The sequence below is a fragment of the Trichoderma harzianum genome (assembly GCF_003025095.1).
Source record: "Trichoderma harzianum CBS 226.95 unplaced genomic scaffold M431scaffold_21, whole genome shotgun sequence".
NCBI classification, from domain to species: domain Eukaryota; kingdom Fungi; phylum Ascomycota; class Sordariomycetes; order Hypocreales; family Hypocreaceae; genus Trichoderma; species Trichoderma harzianum.
This window is the reverse complement of record NW_020209269.1, coordinates 263,425-285,350: the sequence shown is the minus strand read 5'-3', so window position 1 is coordinate 285,350 and position 21,926 is coordinate 263,425. Positions and strand designations below refer to the sequence as shown.

Below are 21,926 nucleotides of genomic sequence, written 5' to 3'. Positions count from 1 at the left end.
TTTCATGGGTACCCTATGTTCAGCTTAAGCATATACTCCAAGTTGCTAGTTACAAAATAGATGTACATCTCCTCGATCTATGCAATCTATCTACAGAAATAGTCCAGCACAAGGTCTTGTATCCTCAATGGTAGGGGTGTGTAGGGGAGCTGTGAGCTGACATATCATCGCGCGCGGTTGATTAACACATCCACAGGCTTAAGGCACCCACAATTCTTCGCCCGAGATGTTAAAAACCAATAAGCAGCGCCTCGTATTCTCCTCTTAATATGCCTGGGCTTAATCAAGTCAGATCATCCCTGCGATTTTGGGTGTAACAAGCGCGCGGCGCAGAGAAGCAAGATTATGGAGCGATCCGAGATCCGATCGAGGCATCAGACATGAACCTCTTTTTATCTAATCAATCTATTGCAGATTTGACAACCGCGCGGCCCTCAGATTCACTCATATCGCCTGGGACATGTAGGTAGTAAACAAAGTGAAAGGCAATTTACAAATGGTGGGGCGCACTTTGTAATCTGTTGTCGAAAAATGGGAAGAGGACGAGAGAGTCGTAAGGTGCTGTGTATATAAAGATGTAAGAAATCAGATTTTATCAGACATTATCAATACATTACAGTCTCTTTTTCTATCTTAAACCCTCTCGATATTTCTAGGGACAATGACGCTGTTGCTTTATATGTTATCTGCTCTGGTGTTTCTGAGCATAGAGGTCCTAGGTGAAGCAGCCAGGCCTAAGATATCCTGTTTTAAGATTGACCTCTCTCATCGCGTACCGCATATGGTCGATATGATAAAGAGAACTGAGTTACCTTCGAGCGAGTTAGAAATTGCTATCAACAGCAGGAATGATTCAACGAACACCGGTATATCTCTATCCAAGCTCGGGAGTCTCCGTAGCCAATGGCTGCACGATTTCGACTGGGAAAAAGAACAACTTGAACTAAATCAGTATGAAACGGCGTATAGTAATTATTTGATGATGAATAGACTGCTAATATGTTCATTGAAGGTTGAAACATTTTACGACGACTATCGACGGCCAAACAATTCATTTCATCCATGAAGTCTCCCAAGCGCGGAACTCTATTCCGATCATCCTACTTCACGGTTGGCCAGGATCGTTTTTGGAAATGCTGCCCGTCATAAACAATTTGACACTCAAGAATTATTCTCATATGGCAAGCCCCGATGAGGTGTCGTTTGATGTCGTTATTCCCTCTCTTCCTGGATTCGGCTTCTCTTCGCCTACTCCAAAGAATTGGACCATTGACGACACTGCACGTGTATTCAACACCCTCATGCAGGAAGTGCTGGGCTATGATACCTATGCAGTTCATGGTTCTGACTGGGGAGCCTTTATTGGCTGGTCATTATATAATTCCTACCCAAAATCTGTTCGCGCCACTCACATGGCGCTTTTCCCAGAGCTTCCGCTACAACCCGAGCAGCTGGAAGCAGACAATATAACGCTTTCTAAAGAGGATACGTTCAGCGAGCAACTTTGGGTTGACAATTCTGTTGGTGGCAGTGCATATGCAGTTCAACAGAGAACTAAAGTAAGTTCGCACATTGCTTTTACCAATTCCCAGAGCTGCATGCCTAATCGCTATTTTTAGCCAAACACAATCGGCCTGGCTTTGTACGACAATCCCGTTGGCCAGCTTGCGTGGATTTCGGAGAAATACATCTCTTGTAAGCTCCTCCCGCTTCAATTTTGTGCTATTTTTGTTTGATTGAATGTTCGTTTGTGTCATGTTAACGAACAATATGACATAGGGTCTAATCCGCGACGTGGCACCGGGCCGTCCGTTTTGAATGACCATGAAATCCTTCGGGTCGTCTCGTTATATTATCTCACACAGTCGTTTACTTCCGCTGCCTACATTTATAACCAGAATCCGTCGTCATTTGCCGTTCCTCTGTCAAAAGCAAAGACAGATGCTCCATTTCTGTTTTCCAACTTTAAATATGATACATTCTTCATCCCAGAACAGATTATACGTCCTCTGACCAATCCTGTCTACTATAGATGTCAGTTACCCTTGGCCTTTCAATGTTGTATTACAATTTCTAACACTTATATAGCGTGGGATTTTGGTGGACATTTTGGTGGCTTGGACAACCCGCCTGCTCTTGTTCAGGGCCTAAGGGAAATCAAGAAATACTGGCATTACTGATCATATGCAGGCTATTTCTCCATCAATGTTCTAGACTTTCTTGCAACATCACATATGAGACCCCCAGAAGTATACATCAAATGCATAATTCATAACACGAGAGTGTTACGCTGTGGGACCTTGTAGAGCAGTATTGTTTCATACATAGCTAATTCTAAATTACAAATTAATATTACAGAGATCTGAATTTACACTTCTACCTCACCATACCTGTCTGCTGCTTTCCAGTTTTTGGACAATATAAGCAAATTGTATAACACCTCTCTTAAAATCACCCAGCTGTTTTTGACTTAGCGACATAACTGTGGGACCGACCTTTGCAAGAAACCATGTCTTGTCTCTGTTAGCAACAGCGGCGCCCGTAAAACATAGCCATACGTAAATCTCTCTATCCAGCTCCCTGTCATTGTCTTTGGGAAAGACCATGATACAGGATCGTAACTTTTCCACGAATATCTGGTTCTCGTCGGATGAGAAAGGTATACCACGCTTAAGAGAATTTAGGTAGATACTCGCGGCGTGCCAACATGCAGCATAGAAAGGGCCATCTTCGTCAAAATCTCCATCCAGGTACTTATCTGTTATATATAAAGGCATCTCCCAGTAGTCTCCTGGTATGTTTTGTGGACCGAAAGTAAGTAAATTATCATGAACCTCATGAAGCAGGGATAATAACGACCCATTGAGCCCACTGGAATGTAATACTTTCTCCGGACGTTGCAAGATAGCTGATAGAAGGGTAATTGGTGCCTCGGGAACTTCATATCCGTCTACGGTTCCAAAGACTGGTTTCGAGGCACTCAAAATGGCGTCGCCAAAGCCGATCCTGAATGAACAGTTAAGTACTGACCGTAGAGTTATGGAACTAACGGGTCGACTTACAGTGTAATCATATGTGATAAGAACCCATCAAAACCAAGCTTTCTTAGGCCTCCATTTGCATTTATCATTTGTAGTAAGCCTTGTTTATGGATCCTTGCTTCATCTAGGTGGCTATTCATGCTCTTCGCTATGTTGTTAGCCTTGGCCCAACGTCTCATCTGTACAACCTACTTGCCTCATAATGCCATAAATACATTGCCGTAGCTATTGAAGTGTCGGATACAGTTCGAGAGGCTGAAATATTTTCCAAGAGGAGCTTTATCGCCTGTCGCCGATGATAATGAGTTACGGGATTGCCATTTTCTCCTCGAACCACCTCCAGATGTGATGATGCAGCAAAAAGAATTGCGTGGAACATGCATGGGTCTTGGAAGGAGGCTTGCATCCATTGATTCCTTGAGTATTCCGGGGCGTGATTGAAGTTGGTTCTAAGAGACCTCGGGAAGCAGAGGTCGTAATCAGCGGGGCGGTGAGTTTACTCATACACTCGAGCGCAACACCCTCTCTAGGAAAAGCTTACAGTGGTTGACCAAGAATGGCATATACCATTGAGATGGAATTGGATAATGCTGTGTGGTGGAGTCCAAGGATAACGGAATGAGTGAAGGCCCGCCAGCGACGGTCAATCCGTTTGATAGAGACTCCAGTTGTGAGCGAAGCGTGCGTATCTCGTGCTGAGAACGATTCTCTTCATAATTACAGTTTATGAATTTCCTTTGATTATCAGAAAGTTTCAGATATAGATTGGAGATGAATTAACTCACTTCCGACAAGTTGTGCAACTCGGAAAGACCTTGTCGCACTTCTTCTTCCGCACTCTGCAATTGCTACACGCTTGCAGTGCACAACCGTCTTTAGCAGTCGAAGTTGTCATCTTGGTTCCTAGGAAGAGAATAGAGAGATAGTCATCTCTTGTCAGCCAAGGTCTATTGTCAAACAAATAGTCTCAGCAGCTACGTGCCACGATGTCAATTTGAAGGAGAGTCCGCTAGCGTCGCGGCAACGAAGGATTCGCCGAGCTGACCATGACTTGTCGACTCAGCCCCGCGAATCCTGAATAAAGCCCTGGTAGCGATCTGTTAAGAATGGGCGATTCGAAGCTAAAATCTGACACTATGAATTATTGGACTAAGGAAACTCAAATACTAAATTGTAATAACATTAAATAGGTGGAAGTTGAAGAGAAGGCAAAACGAAGTTTTACACGCGTATTGCTAGCGAGTCCCAGTTTGCGTTGCACAGCCAGCTCAAACGCATTTGAAGCTATTGGCGGACTTTGTGTCTCCTCCAATGTACTGGGCAATCTGGGGATAAGGACAGATAATGCGAGCGCCGCCTTGAGATCCCGCTATCTCCGCGGCCAAGTTGGGAGGCGCCCTCTTGTTTTCCACCCAGTTTACCAGAGCCGCAAGCGGATCCGTGGGCACCGCCCCGAGAGACGGAGTGCCTGCACAATGGTCCACACCGGGAGCAAGGAAAAGCCGAAAGAACTCGTTGACTTTTTCAGAGCCGCCCATCAGTCGCTCAACTCTGTTCCGGTATTCGACTGTCCCTTTGGGGAAAATAAGCTGATCGGAAAGGCCGTGCCACATTAGCAATTTCCCGCCCGACTTTTGAAATCCGGATAGGTTAGGGTTATCAGTCCCTATGATGGCGTCATATTCCTTGTCTGACTGAGCAAAGAGCCGATCTAGCGTGGAGTAGTTGATTTTGCTCAGATCATAATTGGGGTCTTTCGCGATCCAGTATCTGATCCAAGCATCGTTGACGAAAAAAGGAGCACCAACTCGTTTCCCATGAGTTACATTGGTGTTCGTAAGGCTGTCCAACGCAGCGCCAGGATTCAGGCCATACCACCTTGACTCTCCATCTGGTCCGAAGGGGCCTTGGAACACCTTCTGAACAACACTAGCGGTGGCTTCTGTGATGGTGACATTCATCCCGTCGCAAGGGATCTTTCGTCCAACCAGTGCGTATGGATTAAAGTGGCAAACATCTGGATCATTAATGACGCCGTCGACGACGCCGTCCAATCCGTCACATTCAGCAATAGCTGCGTCGGTAAATACCTTTAGCTCGCAGGGCGAAGGAAACGACTTCTCCATCTTCATTACCACCTGCGGCCATTGCTCTGCAATAACATATGTTGTCCAGTAGATTGCAGGAGCGCCTGCTAGAATTCCATCAAAAAGATCTGGGTATCTCTGCGCCGCAACCATTGCCTGCCGTCCGCCTGTTGAACATCCATTCCAATATGAGTATTTGGGCTTCTGGCCATAGAATTGCTTCGTAATCTCCTTGCCGATCAACGCCATATCATGGACTGAGCGATAGGAGAAATTGATGAGTGCATCTCGGTTCACAGAACCGTCTGGTCGTAAGGCCCAGGCCTCAGGCGATGAGGGGTTGAAGCCTACACCAGCGTCGGTAGATGCGGAGGAGTATCCTTGCTTGATGGTAGGGCCTAGGGTAAGATCCAGTTCGCCGGCTGCAAAGCCGACTCCCCCGTTGGCTTGAAATCTCCCATTCCAACCCTCTAGGGGCATCCAGACTTTGACGAGAACTTTGTCATGTGCGCCTGGATGGGTAAGAACCACGTCGACGGCACATACGTCCAGGCCGGTAACTGGACTCGGGAGAAGCCCTGGGACGGCGGAGACGGTATAATTCCATAACTCTGTCCCATTAATCGATATGATTTCGGCACCAGGGATGCATGGAGCTTTAAGATGGGCGCATGGCTGCTTTGGGTGTCGAAGAACTTCACCATCAGCGGCGGCATAGGCGACAAGTGTAGCCAGAAGATATGGTAGAGAAAGTTTTGCCATTGTTGTTGCTATCAGACCGGCTCAAATCACCAAGAGCTGCTGATTCGGTTGACTGGCTTGAGTTTAGAAACCCAAGGCGTATTAGAGATATTTATACTTGTTTTCTAAATGCCCCTTTCTTACAGACGGCGCCATCTCAACATCAATCAGCTTCATACCTGCAAGTTCTTATTAGACTGCCCTCAGCCGGCGGGCTGTTTTCCGATCCCAGTCAAGCCAAGCCATTTGTGAATCACGCGGAGTAGGTAAAATTATGGTTCAATATATCACATATCTTCGGTGGCCTCACTACTAGGATGGATCGAAACTGTACACTGTATTATTTAGTATAAAGATTTGAGTTAATACCAGCAACGAGGCTTAGCACCGATTGCTGATGGCAAGGGTCGGCCCCGCTCCGCGCACCAAATCAACACGGCTGTCCGTGTAGAACGATCAGTGTATTCGGTTCTGATGGCTTTCTTGATGACGTATATCGGCAAAGCAGCTGAATCTCTCTGGAGAGCTTCCAATCGTTATAAATATTGGCATTGTACTCGGTGTTGGCTATCGGAATCGCAATGAAACACCACATAATATTTCTGTTCCTCTATTTGATTGTAAACGCCAGCGTGTGAAAGATGTCTCCAAAAAATGAGCTAGTGTTAGGCAAACATGACTCCGACTCAACAGTACTTCGCCAAGTAAGCCCCAATATCACTACCGTTAGCATTCCTTTCGCACAGTTGGGGCTTCTCAAAACGGGTGGGCGTACAACAATCGGTAAGCTGTCTTCGTCTATGAGACTCTTCTTCCTCTAACCTTATTACAGTGCAACTTCAATCCGGCTCACTTGCAGTCATATCGCCGGTGCGATTGACGGACGTCGTGCGCAATGCGCTGATTGCAACGAACGGCACAGTCAAATACATCATTGCTCCAAATTTAGAGCATTACATGCAAATCGGCTCATGGAAAGCAGAATTTCCCGACGCATGTCTCATTGTCCCTGAAGGCCTACCTGAAAAATGTACCAAAAAGCTGGGCTTAGGCCGTGAGATATTCGACATCATTTACACTGCGTCAAAAAGCCAGAAACACATCTCGGAAGAATTTGACAATGAGTTCGATGTACAATACATTGATTCAATGGAGTCTCATGAAATTGTCTTGTTCCACAAGCCCACTCATACAGTCATCGAAGCAGACCTTTTATTTAATGTACCTGCTGTCGAGCAATTCTCCAAGTCAGGCCAATCGCCAACGTCTGGAATTTTAACAAAGTTGGTGTCACCAATCTTCTCCACGGTATATCCTGCGACATGGCAAAAGCGCCTAGCATGGTATATTCTAGGGGCGAAAGACCGTGCCGCCTTTGCCACGTCATTACAACGTATATACAGCTGGGATTTCGATCGCATTATACCTTGTCACGGAGATGTCGTTGAAAGTGAAGCAAAGAAGGTATTCGGAAATATTTTCGAGTGGTATCTGGATGGAGAGAATAAGCGTCTCTGATTACGGAATTCTAAAGAGCCTTGAAGCTTGCAGTTAGCCTAACAAGGATGTTATTTCACGCCTACGTCGCCAACAGTGAGCGAGGACCGATATCCTCCTTTACTAATTAGATTATAGAGTAATTTTTAATAGTCATTCAATAGAGACAGCGAAGTTTTGGTCCATATTAATCTCGCAGTGACAGGTATTAACGGAATATATGTATTATCTATAGCCAAAGTCGTTACAACTATTATGAGCTTGTCACTAAAGCATCCAAGAGAACCTCCGCCGCGAAGCGCCTCCCATCCCCTTCGGCATATTTCCGAGCGAACTTTCTGGCTTGTAGGTTGATTTCCTCCGCCTCGGCTCCAAAGATAACTTGCGCAAGGGTTTCGCATAGCTCATCTTTCTGCCATCTCGGCTTTGCCTTCTTGTTCCCCCATCGGCCGATTCTAATGAGCTCTGCCCTGTTGGCAAAATCATAGCAATCTGCCCACCCTGGCAAAACAAGTTGCGGGACCCCGGCGCTACAATTCGGAATAATAGTTGTTAGAATCTTTCATTCAGAATGCGAGTTAGTAGAATTGAGATACTTACCACAATGCTTCGTTAAAGGAGCTTGCACCACCATGGTTCACTGAACAGATGATATGACCAGATTCGAGCACAGATTTTGGCTCAGCCGTAACCCAATTCGTGAGTCTGATCTGGTCATTATCTATCTCTTTCCCCAAGTGCCTACGAATGGCATTGTAAACGTCCTCCTCGTGTTGCTCTGGGCCGTTTGGAGCAACCTTGTCCTCACTTGCCACCCCTTTGATCTTGAGTTTCCATAGAATTTGTAATTTTCGACCCCTCGCGTCTGCCATATCTAAAACTTGACGAAAGGCAGCTGCCATTTCGACCGCTTCCGATTTGGTCATCGCTAGATGGGTGCCAAGATTGACATAGACCGTGGGCTCTCTAGCAAGCCAAATTTCCAAGGATTGATCCACTTTACCGAGATCAAGGGAGGGACGAATAATAGGACCACATGGGATAACATGGGAAGGTAATATGTCAAAGGGGTAATCCAGATCGGCGCTGTTCGCGACAAGGATCCGTAGCCCAGCCGGGGCAGGCTTCAACACGCCCAATTCGTTGGCAGTCATCAGTTGGATGCTCTCTCCAACCCGACTTTTCAACAACGTCTCGGCATTTTTGACTCTTTGGGCCGTAAGTAGCATGTATACAGCAACGAGATTAAGAGCAATATTGGCAGGGATGAGATAAACAGGAAGCGGAAATGGCATTCCTGAACAGACTCTGGATTTGTTTCATCAGAAATCAGTACATGGAATATTTTGTATTCAACTTACATGGGATACCTCCACAGAGCTGCAAGCCCTGGTTGCAGAGGAACCGCAAAATCTTTAATCGTGTTTGGCGCCAGTACGATCCAGTTGATGCCCAGATGGTTACACAAAGTAAGACCGGGCGTGAAAAGTGGCTCGACAACAGTCAAATCAGGTTTCACATTATTCAGAATAAATAGGCTTTGCTGATACAAATCGACAAACTCTTCCGAGCTCCAAGGTTGCATGATACCCTCGATGCAGAGAATCGTGCGTGCCGCATTGAAGAAAGTAGGAGGTCGGTCGTATGCTTTGAATAGGTCGACATCCGGCCCTATACATGCTTCAAATTGGGATCTCCCATGCAGTCTGTGGAAAATCAGGCGCGATGATTGCTTGCCCGGAGAATTATCCACAACGAGCTGATTGGTCTTAAGGGCTGCCTGCTCGAGGCCCTCAAAGGACGCAATATGAATCTCAACATCATTGGCCAGAATAGCCAACTCGTACGCTGCAGCTAGGACCACATTAGCCTGGCCGTAATCGGAATTCGTAAAGAACAAGATTGTCTTGGGCATGGTGAAAGGCGCGATGGATGGGTGAGCAATGCAGGAAAAAAAGATGGACAAGAGTAAAAGCAAAAGCTCTGTCTCTACGCGTAACTCTTGAACAACTCTAGAAGGGAAAAGGCAAGGGAATCTTCATTTCGCGCGGATGGAATATTTATCATGGAACATCGTCTGGGCTGCTCCTTGGATATGGCTTCTTTAGCTTGGCAGCGGCCCCTACTATGGAGCCATCACAGCTCTGGCGACTCGATTGGAGATAATTCTCGATAGCGGGAAGGCTACAGTCATAATGAGCATAAGCACAAAGGATCGGTTAGAAGCAGAACGAAATGCTAGTGCTGATACTGCGAGGGTAACCGTTGATTGGTTCCCCTAAACGAGCGTCTCTTCGTTCTCGTTCATTGGATGCTATAGTGTGGCTGAGTCAGCTGAATATCTCTTTAACCTTATTATTAACTGAATCTGTAATCTATACTTACATGTGCTCTATTCTTTAAAAAAGAAAATATTGAAAAAAAGGAGTCCTTCGCCTAAGCTAAACTATTTATGATCGCCGCGTGATCTTTCACGCATCCCACCGCAGAGCAAATGTCCGGCCATCGGTCGAGGTCTATACTCAATGACTTTGTTACAGTTTTCTCATGATCGCCAGGCACATGTTGCAAATAGCGAGATGTCATCCTCCTGCTTTTTGGGTGGATATCTCCTCCTCGCCAGTACCATCTAGATGTAGGGGGGATAAAGCCGCTTTCATCCCTCCCCTTTTCTTCCATTATAACAGAGCCTAGTTGTCCAAGCAGGACTACTCGAGTATCCCAAGTTCCTTCTTGCCATGGCAGCCCATAGGCAACAGCTGCTGCCGTCATACGCAAGTCGTGGTCCCTACAGCAAGCTACCACACAGAGTAGTGGCATGAAGATTCCCTCGCCAAAAGTCATTAATAGAGGCGTATCGGTCGAGATATCATCTTTAATAAACTTTACCGAGCGCCAAAGCATATCGCTAAACTCATCTGTGAATGCATCAAAGGCCACACCTGTCGGGTCCAGACAACAGTTAACACTTACCCAGAGGACTTGCCAGTGAATAAATATGAGACGTAGAGCCCGCCTTTCTGTTGTGCTTGTTTCGCAACTATCCAGGTAAGCGTTCAGAGTTGACTTCCATCGACTTAGGCACGATAAGAAGCTTCCTCGCCGAGCCACCGCCTCAAAGATGGACAACTTTCTGCCGTAGCTTATCTGACATAGGCATGTGACTGCGTGGGTGTAGAATCTTCCCCACCATGAATACACCTTTGGGATATCATCGATGCCAAACTCTGGAATCTTGAACTCTGGCTCCGCTCGCAATTGAAGAATATGAGTCCAGGATGAGTTTAACTGGTGGGTGAACATGCCCATGACAGCAACACAAGGGAGAATGTGCTCGACGTCTATAATTTCCGCAATGGTCATTGCATTATCTTGGAAAAGAGTGGTCGAATATCGAAACATTCCCAGACCATAGGAGAGAAGGCTGTCCGCAGCGCTCAGGTTTCCTTGAAGAATCTCATACTCAACAAGCAGTAGCGTCATAATAAAAACTTTTCTCGGTCGGAAATGACTATCCCTGTTTTGAATAGATGATCTAAAGCTTGATATGGCCCTAAGGTGATGCAAGATTGATGCCCGATGATGATGATTGGTTATATTCCGATGAGACCAGGAAGCGATTATAGACAGACGATGCTGTACAGCGGATCCTCGCCTTTGTGTTGAAGGATTAGAGGCCATGGCCCTTGCCAGAGCTCCAATGGCCAAAATTAATTCGCGAACAAATCCATCTTGCAGGCCTTCGGAGATAACACTAGACCACAGATCCGCGTAGTAGTACCGGGAAAGATCTGGAGCAACATGGTGCCGGAAGATGTCGAAATAAGACCCATTTTTCCCGCAGACGGTAGGAAGACCATTAAAGGAACGGGGTAGTTGGCTAAGAAGGCGCTGAGAAGGCTTGGTGACAGTGCTGGCCCGAGGCAAGAGAGGATGCAGAGGAGAACCGGTAGGTTCTATCTTGCTACGAAGCTCTGGTTGAATGTATCCATTACATACCATCTGAGTCTTCTCGCAGCGGGCGCAGATGGGCTTGCGCTCGTCACATTTAACTCGACGTGCCTTGCAGGTCAAGCATCCAAGGCGACTCTTTAGTTTACCCGCCCGCTGTCTCCTGTACTCAAAGGGTTCATGGTCGTGAGCCGCCGAGGGCGGCCCCAGCTGTTTAGAAGCCAAAGGAATAAAGCTCATAGATGTGCCTGTAATAGAAGAAAAAATTTTGAAGATGGAAATAGCCGAAAGCAATACCTGATTTGAAAGCACTTGGACTGAGCATTCTGGCTAGGTTGCTGACATTGCGTATTATGCAGGGTGGCTAGCGGAGAGCTTGATGAAATAGAACTTAACTTGGATTAGGTTTAGAGTCCACTGGGTCTTTACAAACACATAGGGCCTTGTATCTATATATAAGTTTCGCAGCATAATGGAGAGTCAGTGGCACTCAACGCCGCAGCCGGATTTTCAACTCATTCTGTTCTTTCTGCCTCCCGGAAACATGCAGAACCACAATATTCTCCCAAACATGTCGGGCTCGTGTACATCGATGCCGACTAAGTTTTGTAGTGTTGATTAACCAGAGTGCTAGAAATACTCGTGATGAGCCCCAATTCGTCGGCGCCCTCTAGCCATGTCTCAATTTGATGCGCGGTTCCAGAATTGGGATGATATCCTTCCGTGCCAATCAAATCCCCGTATCTTAACACCGTAGATGGTACCACGGAAATCCTAGATGCGGCCTCCCACGCAATCTCATTTGTAGCCTCCCATGCCGCCTTCGAGGCTAGGAGTGGGATTTCCTCCAAGCGCCAATCATTCGGACCATCGCAAGAGATTCCACACTCAGTCGACACTAATATTCTCATCAAAAAGTAAATGGTCGCTGTTCGGATTAAAGATTCTCGAAAGATCCATGCTTGCCAGTCATGAACGGCCCTATTTCCAGAGAGCAGGGTCTCCCGATCACAAAAGCTGTCTCTGAGTAGGACAAAAACTCGCTACACCCAGTGAGCAAGATGCCACGCTATGTTCCTAGCCTGTGTGTAACCAAGCAGGATACAGTACGTAGCTGTAACGAATAAAGAAGTGCAATATCAACTGCCGGAAATGCATCGTGGTTGCTGCCATGACGCAGTCTGAGTAAAATAAGTAGCATCATGGCTTGTGATGCAGCGAGGAGTTTCCACTTGTCAAAAGTGGCACACTGTGTATAATATTTAGCTACATTTTAGTAGCAAGCATTCATTCGGTAATCTTCCCGGACTTCTTATACCTTAATATATATGTCTTCTTGAATATTATGAACCCCTGTCCATAAATCTTCATCATTTGTTGAAGTATGCTTCCGGAAAAGACTTTGGCAGGCTCGAAGCGGATTGTTTGCGCCAGTGACCAAACCGATCCGTTGGTGTACAAAAGGCACATTTGCCAGGTCCTGGCCACTTCTTCGAGGGCAGCCGCGGAGAAATTGCATGATAGTTTGGCTTGTGCGAATATTTCCGGGGGTTACCCAAATCTTTGGTACCAATAGGCAGACAGGTCCAAAAGAGCTACCGTGTATGGACCAAATTACTGGTGCAACGGGATGAATCGACTCCTCATCTTGGCCCGCGGAGGCTTGCCGAACTCCTGCATCTATCGGTAAAGATGTCTTTGCAAAGCATGTATCATCGTTACACCGTCGCATGCGTCTCCGCTTGTGATAGTTGTGCATTACTCTACGGTGAACATATTTGCGACGGCTTTCTCGACCCTCGGCGGGCGTATTCGTGATGGTAATGAAGTTTAGGTCAATGCCGCCCGGATACGCCATTTTTTACGATAGGATAAAATCTCGACAGTGGATAATACGGTTGCGATGTCTTGCCTAAACCAGCTCTGGAGGCTTCGCGAAATGTACTGAGTTGATTGACTTGGCGGGTTCACGGTATCAATAAATTTGGGCAAAGTAAAGTGGGCATGTGTTCGATTGGCAAACTAGACCGATAACAGGGGTTTCGGGCAGCGATGTGTTTCTCTAGAATGCCTTTGGGTTTTGCCATTGCGTCCTGTTGCCGTTGCTAATTTTAGACGACTTCGGCCGCAGGTAAGGCTTACACTGCGGTTTTCCATACACGATGCCAAAGACGGGCTCAACAATAACGTGGAGCTTTAGTAACACCTACCTTACCTTTTGATCTCTATTCATCAAGAGCAAGAGATGAGTTAATTTTGAGCAGTACCCGTCACACGCCGCCTCAACATGCTACGTTATCCTTGAATTGATGTCAGCAACTTGGGACAGCGCTACTTGGCATTTCCACAAAGTAGGCCTGCTTGAATTGTTGTGAATATTACCCCGCACAGATGAGGACGACTCATAATGATTCAGCCCTGGTGAGACTCGTCTACCTAAAAATGCATGGGCCTTTCCTGTCTATAACACTTCTATGGTCTAATCAGACCAAATCAGAGCGCCCGTTGCAGCAACGGCCGAAAACACTACCTTTCGACATGCAGGGACGCAGAAGCCTTGTGGATCAAATCAGGATGAGATAATTCAAGGCGGGGGTGGCTCATATAAGCTTAATTCTGCAGCTAAACTCTAATGGATGTCTTTCTAAGTTTGGCAAGAGATGAACTAACGGCTTGGGGGCCAAATCAGGGCTGGATAGGGCTACCTAGGAAGAGATGGACGGCTCTAGCTGGTAACAATATACTTGTCTTCTGACAGTTATACAGCAGCCGCCAAGTAAATAGTCGTAGTCGAGACAAGACAAGCGGCTGCTTACAAAGGTGGTGCCAGCCGTTAAATCTGAGCCGCAGCTCAGTATCGGCAACTTCCGCATCAGTGCAGTACCTATGCATCCACCAAAGTCCCTCTGCCAAGGTAGGATTGTTTATTGGTAAGGGCGATATATTTTTAACAGTGGTGTTATATAATGTAAGACAAAGCAGACATCATTCATATTCAAGGATCACGAGCCGTGGCTGGCAGAGAAACCTAGGTCGTATCATGCCAAAACAGGAAAGACATAGAAAGCTTTCATCAGTCTGTTCAGAAGGTTAATACGAGTATAACTTAAGAGGCTGGCATTCTGGGCTACACTACCTTTTTAGGCATGATAGCATGCGTGGAGGCTTAATTTGGGGGGCTTCCAGCAACAGTTGCCCATGTCTGAGTATAGGACAAGAATACCATCGATTGTTCACCAATTAATCCTGAAAGAGTCTCAGTCTCAAGGCTCAAGCCGTTGTAATATCTATGCTTAACTGTTGCTGTGTTAACCGGCTCTGATTTAGTAAAACTCTTCTCTTTGCCCCTTAATCCCCCACTACAAGCCTAAAACAAGATCTTTCCAAGCCAAGGCCTGAGGGAATCTAGACACTTGTAATACTACAGTGAGTCTGAAAGAAGGCCGCCTTAACATTGTCAATAGAAATAACCGACCCTAAGCCATGAATACTTACGAATCTACTTGCATTTAAGCTTCGTTACTCTGCGAGGAGCACTAATATATCGTTCATTGTGTATGAAGTTGTTAGGTCTATACCTCATATACAACGTCTATAACACACACAAAATCCCGGCCTTTCCCAAATACTTCGACCGGTAGATTCCATGGCCAAAATCTCGTTGTATGGTGCCCCAAATATTACGCTGGTAATGAAATAGCTTCACGCTTGGCAATAGTCATAGGAACTTGCTAACAGCTTCGGTTAGTCTTCTTCAAGCAATACATCTTCCATCTGACAGTTTGTTAATCAAGGTTTGTATCTAGCACTAGACTTAGAAACGCAGGATACTATGCCAAGCCATCAATATCATATTATCACAGCCTCGCTGACCATGAAGGCCTCAAAGCCTTGGCACAACTCATTCAACTGACGGCGTGTGGTAAGATAATTGCTCTCGTTTGAGGGCGCGCGTTCATCCGTGGCTAGCCACGGGAGCTCATAAGTATAAAAGGTCTCATTGGCCGTCGATATGAATGGATATGATACAGCAGAACTCCCCATTCATTATTCTCTCATATCTTCATAAGAGTATTTCGTTTCATCCCACGTTACTACTTCACTGTCGTAAGGCACTGGACAATATGCGGCTATTTTCCATAACTACTCTGCTGGTCGGCATTGCTGCTGCCATCCCGTCCCCCCGTGATGTGCGCGGCGATACGCCAGTGCGCATTCGAATCGGTGTTGACAAGGCCGCTTCACAGACGGCCCTGACAGTACTTGCAAGGGATCGGGACGTGATCATCGGCAAGAGCCGTTCGACTAGTCTCAACACGGGAAATTTTGCACAAGTTCCGATTATTTCCCAGCTTGATGATAACGGCAGTGGCACTGGAAGCATCATGATTGGCAACAATGTGTATACAATCCATTCAGATACCAATGCTTCTGGTGGCATTTCATGCTCTGCCGACTTCAGCTCTACCGACTTCGACTCTACCGACTTCGACTCTACCGACTTCAACTCTACCGACTTCAACTCTACCGACTTCAACTCTACTGAATTGGACACTGAGCTTAGTAAACGCCAAACACCAAGCCCGTGCACACAATGGAGTCCATTCACGGAGAAAGACGGTGACGGCAGCCCAACCCAGAGATGCAATTTATCCAACTCAGTGTGAGTTTGCTGTGCTTAATTTCTATATGCGAAACAATGGGCATGGAGAGAAACTAATTGTTGCTAGGAAAACATTTTTTGTGGTGCTGCGAATGAGTGCAGTGCTGGCCGAGAGGATTCTACTTCCTACACTATCGGATTTTCAGTTGCAGGTGCTCTTACACGGTGGGCTAGTGTCGGCTTCGCTGTCGAACAAAGCAGGTCAACAGGTAATACGTATACTTGTACAGGCCAACGAAATGAGCGAGTTTGTGTAAGATACATGATGGCACATACGAATTACAACGTTTTCAATAGCCTGAGAAATGGATGCGGAAGCATTTCAAGAGGTAATAGGGCGCGCATTACCTCGCCTAATGCTAATAACAAAGGTGGTGGTTACCTCTGCGGTATTGGCGCAGCGCAGTGTAACTATAAGAATTATAGATGGTGGGATCTGGTGGACCATAAAGGAGGCAGCTGTATTGATTATTAGCAATTGCCTTGGACTTTGTTACAAAGTCTGTGTTGGGGTTTTTTCAGGACCTCTGGTCCCTTTTCCCTAGTTATAAATCTAAAGTTACTATCTTATTTCCAGATACCACTCTCTATATTAACTACAGATAACTAATAGGTATTGTAATGGCTGAGGTAACCTACGGTCGTGGTCAGTAAAGAGTACAGAGATTAGGAAGGCTCTTTAAGTGGCCATATTTGCGTGTTATATAACTCTGACAAGGCGATGAAACAATTTTGGGAGACTTAGGGCAGGTCTAACCACTTGTAATACTCGTTATTGGCTTGGTCTAGTTTTATTAGGTACTCGAAGAATAGAAAGCGGTCGTCGTTGGATACATCGCTATGCAGTGGCGATATATAACGACGGAAATGAGGCATTGACTGAGGTCATCTCGCTTTTGTCTCATGAGAGCCCGGCACTCAAGATCATTGGAGTTGGTGGTGGTACCAGGAGTGTGACTGGGAAAGTATTGCCATCTCTAAACGGCCAAGATGACATGTATCGTGGTTACGATACTTATACCTGTCCTGGTATCGGGACTGGCTTTGAAGCAGCATCTCAATATAACTACAAAGAGTATGGCGGCATGCGATATACCCAGTTTGATATGCAACACCCACGACAGAACAGTCGGTAGATTCGGACTATGATATTGGCGTACTGTACGCCAATTGAATGGAAAGCGATACTTTTTTCAACGGGCATGTTCAATAGAAACCTGAAGCTAGCATTTACCCGGAGATTAAAGAGTTGCCTGATATCAAGGGCCGACATATAATCGGAGATGTTGATCGCGGTTCAGAAGCTCCGATATTTAGAGAAACTTCTGCTGCTGAACTTCTAGAGGACGAGATCGAGATCAACGTCCGGGCGATGGACTTCAGCAACAACGAACTTTCTCTGCAGTCACCCAGTTCAAAGTGGGAGACAGGATTTGTGGCATGGCTTTCCCTGATCATGCTAGCACCGGGGTGCGGACCCTCGCAGCACTCCGATACGCTTTGAATGATGACGATCAGTGGGCGGAAAGCTCTACCAATCTATCCGCATTCAGTTCAGCTGTCTATGCATTGATGAAAGTGTGCAAACTCTTTCCTAAAGACAAAGTCTTCATTCAATCCAGCAACCGAAGCATCGCGTTGGCCGCTTTCCATGTCGCCCACAGCCTGGGTGTCACCACCTAAATGACCGACCAACTGGCTGTCATTATTGCTGTCTCGGTTGATTTATGTAATAGTGTGAATCTGAATTTATAAATTTTTATGATATATTTTATATGTTCTTATACTAGATGTGTTCTCGCGCGACGAACACTATTTCAGCTGATGGGAGGTCGAACAAATCGCTTCCACGGCTACTTGTACTCATACAGCCATTCGGTAAGGCGGCATTTGTTTGCGAGCCGATGGTTCCTTTCATAAATTGCGCTTTGTAAAGCTGCTCAAGGTACGGCGTACAGAATACCGCTGTCCACCGTTGGGAGCCTGGGATGTCATCCATGCCACCCTATACCATTTACATCTTTACCTGCATGAGTCCAGGGTTCTGCTGTTGGCACATCCTAGAACGACGGAAAAAGTACTCCGTATTAACCAAATACAGTGACGGTGGTAGCGATGATCTACTCCGTACCTGAAGAATAATTCTAAACGTGCCAATGGTCTTGGCATCTGGGCAAGCTGGGTTACTGTCGACATGAGAAAGGGGCTAAAATATCCTGTTTATTCAACATTTGGAGAAATGCGACTGCACTAAGAAGCTCTCGACCTTTCGGCGGACAAATGCCCTCGCCCAAGTCCATACAGCGGAAAAATGCATGGAGCGAGTGAATGGTATTACTCGTATGCTTTGTCGTGGCGTGATCGAAACCTCATGGATGGATAGCACATCAGTCAAGAACAGTAGGGGTTTGGTCGGCTGGAGTGCTAAAATCCGCTGCAGCAGCACACTACGAGTACTCGTGCGTGCAGTAATAAACCTTGATCCTGGAATAATGCGGTGTTTTATCCATGGTCTGGACTCGGAAATCTCTTCATGACACGAAATACGGTTTACCCTCTGTGGAGTTGCATGGCACGACAAGAAAGCTGTGGCCTCATATTTGACACCAATCACAGCCCTAATAATATATCCTTGTAATTTTGACGTTGATTGTCGATAGTAAAACGTGACGGGGAGATAAAAGCAGGACCAGGATGCTCAACCATTACTAAGAGGAAGTCAGCATTATGATAGCGCCGATGTCCCGCGTGAGTCTGTGACCGCTATGATCTCCTGGGCTAATTTAATAACAGCACACGCGTCAGTGTGATCACCGTTAGAGCTTCATGCACCCGATTACCGGGGCTCTTAGTCTACTCGGAGCTGGAGTAGCGACATACCCGAGGGAGCAGCCGCTGGGCTCTGTTTTCACCCTTGCCCTTTTGCTCCATAAATACTATTCAGGGCAGCCCCTACAATACTCCGTACTGCTACGACGCTGTGAAGGGTAGTAAAAGTAGCGATGCTGGATAGTTGCATGGAATTAACTGCAGCCTACGACAAGCGACGCTAAATTATTACAACAGTGCCGTAGAACGGTAGAGGCATTCCCGTAGCGTGTGGAACTGCCGGTTCCCTTGCTTCTCAATTAGGACCGATGCCAGCATTGCACGGCCTCGCTTTGGGTAGCGAAGGAGACTGGTTTCAATACCCCTAACAGAGAAGAATCTAGGTTATCTGTTGGTGAGTGCTTGTATGAAGAATTGTGAGCAAACGACACTCATTTTCAGCGGACCTGTATCCTCAAGTTGGTCCAGGCACCAGATAAACCGGGGTAGGTAGGGGATGGAATACCCGAGGTGGAGAATGACAGGATAGAAGGAAGTCTACGGACTTGGGGATGTCTGCCGGGTTTCGCGTATTCTCAAGTGGCTTTGCACCAACGGAATTTAGCTGACTCAATCCTAAGTCCAACGGACAAGAATTTGCGGCCAATAGCTCCCTATATCTTTCCTAGGGAATTTGTTTGTAATTCTTCCGTCCTGAAGAGGGGTTGCTCAATGTTTAAGATCTAGTATTAGGTGTACGTTATCTAATATGGTATATGCTAACCGGTTTTCTATTGCGTTACGCCTGTAACGATGTCGTAAAATAAAATAAAAAATTGCTGAGCACTCAAGTCGTCAGCAGTGCAAGATTCAGATTTCGCCGGGAGACTTAGATATCTCCAGAACCTAAAATCAAGCTTTTAGAACTCCGGTTTTAGAGAACCAACAAACCGACTATTAGCATCACTGAGGATGTAATGCCGATGTTGAACTCCAATTTATCTCATGCTTTACCATGATGCCGTTGTGCGTTTCTTCGTGAGCCGCGGCATCTCCTGTGCTCACTCGAGGCTGGTGTCCATCTGACTGAAAATTGTTCGTTAAACCCATTTCGTCATCGCTCTTGTCTTTGTTTGATCCATTGCGATCTGTGAGGGCGTAAAAATCTCCAGTCTGCGAACGAAGTCTCGATGAATAGTCTGTTCCATAGTGTGGTGTCGAACCGGACTTGTTGAGACTGCTGCCCGCGAACCAGTCTGGTATGCATCGTCGCAATAGAGGTCGAAGAGTTGGTAAGCAGGCACAGACGATACCAATGTTGGGCTCGACGGAAGACCAAATAAATGCTTGAGACATATTCCATGTTAGGTCGGCCGATTTAAACATCTGGAGCAAAACAACAATGCGAACAATTCCGGCAACGCATACACTGCAAGTTGGTCATATTATTAGCAGAGATCCGAAAGAGGATGGAAACCGTTACGTACAATCCACCCAAGAAAAATATACCCAAAACGCTCAGTCGCTGCGCGACAGGCATCTGCAGGCCCCAAACCATGGGTATCGGGGTCAACAGGATCATAAAATCAGTGGCAACGCTGGCCGCTGCGTTGCCAACGAAGAAGTGAGGAATATTTATGCATGATCCGATAGCTGTTGGATCCACGTATTGCTTCCAAAAGTAGTTGTATGGTCGGCATTGGGCGATGGAAGTGACAAGAATGGCAATCCACCAACCAACAACAAGAAACAACACAAACCAGAGAACTTTGCGGAAGGTTGATACGTGGAAGAGTCGGTAATAGAAGAAGATGAGAGACAGTTTGGTCAACGGAATGACGGAGCCGTAGAGAAACTCGTATGCCCAGAGAATCTAGGAGGCATAAATTGTTATTATACTGTGATTCGGCTGCTTGGTGTGGGGATTTACTCACTTTCATCACCTCTTCGAGTTGGACCGTAGGATTCCAGATATGCTTTCCAATTCCTTTGTAGCACGCTATAGACCACATTAGCATCGAGTCGAATGTGGAGGTTTTCGCATCACGAACCCAATATGGTTGCAGCTCCTGTCCCCCAAGCCACCACCTGATGGTAGACCACGTTAGCAACAGCAACAGTCACCCCTCAGAAGGATACCTACCAAGGCTGCAAATAGAAAGTAGTCATCTAGCTGAAGCTTCACGTTGGTAGTAAACTTAGCCACAATGCGGAGTGCCACACATATCGCCGACAGTACCATCAATGCAATGACAGGGCTGATGACACTCTCTTTGATGTCGGCATAGAGATCAATACCCGGTGGTGGCCCCGAACTCATGATTGCGAGAGCAGTTGTAGAGGCTTACGAGATATGACAGGACGGTATGTTGGAACGGGATATCTCTTTAGGCCTCCAATGTATATAGCAATCCACCATTCACCCTTTCTGTCATTCTTGTAAACCACCTTGTCTGCACTAGCTTCTTATGAATCATTGTTGGCACTGGCCGTGGCAATTACTATATAGAGCTAAGCGGCGCAACGATTAGTTGAAGATCAGCAATTAACATGTCCCGTTTCAAGCATAACCCCCTTGACTTCATACGACAGGAGGAATTCCATCGGCTGTCGCCAGGCCTTCTCTTGTTGGCTCGTAATTTCAGGAGTATCGGCATATTTTCTCGGCATCTCTGCGTCTAGGCCATTCGATGCTATTGCCAATGCAGTTAATGGTGGTACGAGCGCTGCATCTTTGCGCAAATCAGCAGGTGAAGGATTTACCCCAGTGTTACTAGTGGACGCCATGGTATCACTTTGCCAAGGATATCAATCGGTGAAGATATAGTAATAATTTGATCTTCTCTACGGAGTACCAGGCATGAAGAGCTGAAGAATAATGAAAATGACGGGTGCTCGTTTCAGACGATGCTTCAGGGGAGAATTACTAGGTCCTAGAATGATCTGCGGGCATGAGACCGACCTTTTACGCCGCAACAAGCATTCTGTTATTCATACATGCGCAAATACGAATCAACTTCGGATATAATGCGGTGCTGGAATGCCAATGCCTATCCTTACTCGTACTTATTCAACTAGCCATGGTAGTGCTGCTCCTTCGTGTGGACCACCATTGCTTCCGATGACATCCAAGTGTGG

The 21,926-nt window shown here is 46.3% G+C and overlaps 9 protein-coding genes across 9 annotated transcripts; 3 read left to right on the top strand and 6 right to left on the bottom strand.

The window, feature by feature from the left end:
* Window positions 1-679: 679 nt before the first annotated feature.
* M431DRAFT_98652 (hypothetical protein) lies at window positions 680-2,180 on the top strand (the record flags this gene model as incomplete). Its single annotated transcript, XM_024925071.1, has 5 exons — window positions 680-951; window positions 1,013-1,559; window positions 1,620-1,695; window positions 1,780-2,034; window positions 2,089-2,180. 5 exons carry the CDS (start codon window positions 680-682, stop codon window positions 2,178-2,180), a joined length of 1,242 nt encoding a protein of 413 aa, XP_024768700.1.
* Window positions 2,181-2,381: 201 nt separating this feature from the next.
* M431DRAFT_535204 (hypothetical protein) lies at window positions 2,382-4,202 on the bottom strand (the record flags this gene model as incomplete). The annotated part of the gene is made up of 5 exons (XM_024920948.1): window positions 3,827-4,202; window positions 3,583-3,776; window positions 3,238-3,521; window positions 3,063-3,184; window positions 2,382-3,006 (listed from the first exon to the last, which is right to left on the bottom strand). The coding sequence occupies exons 1-5, from the start codon at window positions 3,934-3,936 to the stop codon at window positions 2,382-2,384; spliced, it is 1,335 nt and encodes a 444-aa protein (XP_024768699.1). The 5' UTR covers window positions 3,937-4,202.
* A 107-nt stretch (window positions 4,203-4,309) lies between these two features.
* On the bottom strand, window positions 4,310-5,890 carry M431DRAFT_525032 (hypothetical protein; the record flags this gene model as incomplete). Its single annotated transcript, XM_024920600.1, has 1 exon — window positions 4,310-5,890. One exon carries the CDS (start codon window positions 5,888-5,890, stop codon window positions 4,310-4,312), a length of 1,581 nt encoding a protein of 526 aa, XP_024768698.1.
* Window positions 5,891-6,510: 620 nt separating this feature from the next.
* Window positions 6,511-7,466, top strand: M431DRAFT_545932 (hypothetical protein; the record flags this gene model as incomplete). The annotated part of the gene is made up of 2 exons (XM_024921191.1): window positions 6,511-6,652; window positions 6,702-7,466. 2 exons carry the CDS (start codon window positions 6,511-6,513, stop codon window positions 7,385-7,387), a joined length of 828 nt encoding a protein of 275 aa, XP_024768697.1. The 3' UTR covers window positions 7,388-7,466.
* Window positions 7,467-7,577: 111 nt separating this feature from the next.
* M431DRAFT_535202 (glycosyltransferase family 1 protein) lies at window positions 7,578-9,281 on the bottom strand (the record flags this gene model as incomplete). The annotated part of the gene is made up of 3 exons (XM_024920947.1): window positions 7,578-7,896; window positions 7,967-8,674; window positions 8,728-9,281. 3 exons carry the CDS (start codon window positions 9,279-9,281, stop codon window positions 7,620-7,622), a joined length of 1,539 nt encoding a protein of 512 aa, XP_024768696.1. The 3' UTR covers window positions 7,578-7,619.
* Window positions 9,282-9,802: 521 nt separating this feature from the next.
* M431DRAFT_127197 (hypothetical protein) lies at window positions 9,803-11,557 on the bottom strand (the record flags this gene model as incomplete). Its single annotated transcript, XM_024912321.1, has 2 exons — window positions 9,803-11,002; window positions 11,090-11,557. The coding sequence occupies 2 exons, from the start codon at window positions 11,555-11,557 to the stop codon at window positions 9,803-9,805; spliced, it is 1,668 nt and encodes a 555-aa protein (XP_024768695.1).
* Window positions 11,558-11,734: 177 nt separating this feature from the next.
* On the bottom strand, window positions 11,735-12,836 carry M431DRAFT_127196 (hypothetical protein; the record flags this gene model as incomplete). The annotated part of the gene is made up of 3 exons (XM_024912320.1): window positions 11,735-12,318; window positions 12,423-12,566; window positions 12,636-12,836. The coding sequence occupies 3 exons, from the start codon at window positions 12,834-12,836 to the stop codon at window positions 11,917-11,919; spliced, it is 747 nt and encodes a 248-aa protein (XP_024768694.1). The 3' UTR covers window positions 11,735-11,916.
* A 2,605-nt stretch (window positions 12,837-15,441) lies between these two features.
* On the top strand, window positions 15,442-16,455 carry M431DRAFT_545926 (hypothetical protein; the record flags this gene model as incomplete). Its single annotated transcript, XM_024921190.1, has 2 exons — window positions 15,442-15,978; window positions 16,048-16,455. 2 exons carry the CDS (start codon window positions 15,442-15,444, stop codon window positions 16,453-16,455), a joined length of 945 nt encoding a protein of 314 aa, XP_024768693.1.
* A 3,296-nt stretch (window positions 16,456-19,751) lies between these two features.
* M431DRAFT_127194 (hypothetical protein) lies at window positions 19,752-21,108 on the bottom strand (the record flags this gene model as incomplete). The annotated part of the gene is made up of 4 exons (XM_024912319.1): window positions 19,752-20,217; window positions 20,276-20,661; window positions 20,723-20,787; window positions 20,907-21,108. The coding sequence occupies 4 exons, from the start codon at window positions 21,106-21,108 to the stop codon at window positions 19,752-19,754; spliced, it is 1,119 nt and encodes a 372-aa protein (XP_024768692.1).
* Between the last annotated feature and the right edge of the window lie 818 nt (window positions 21,109-21,926).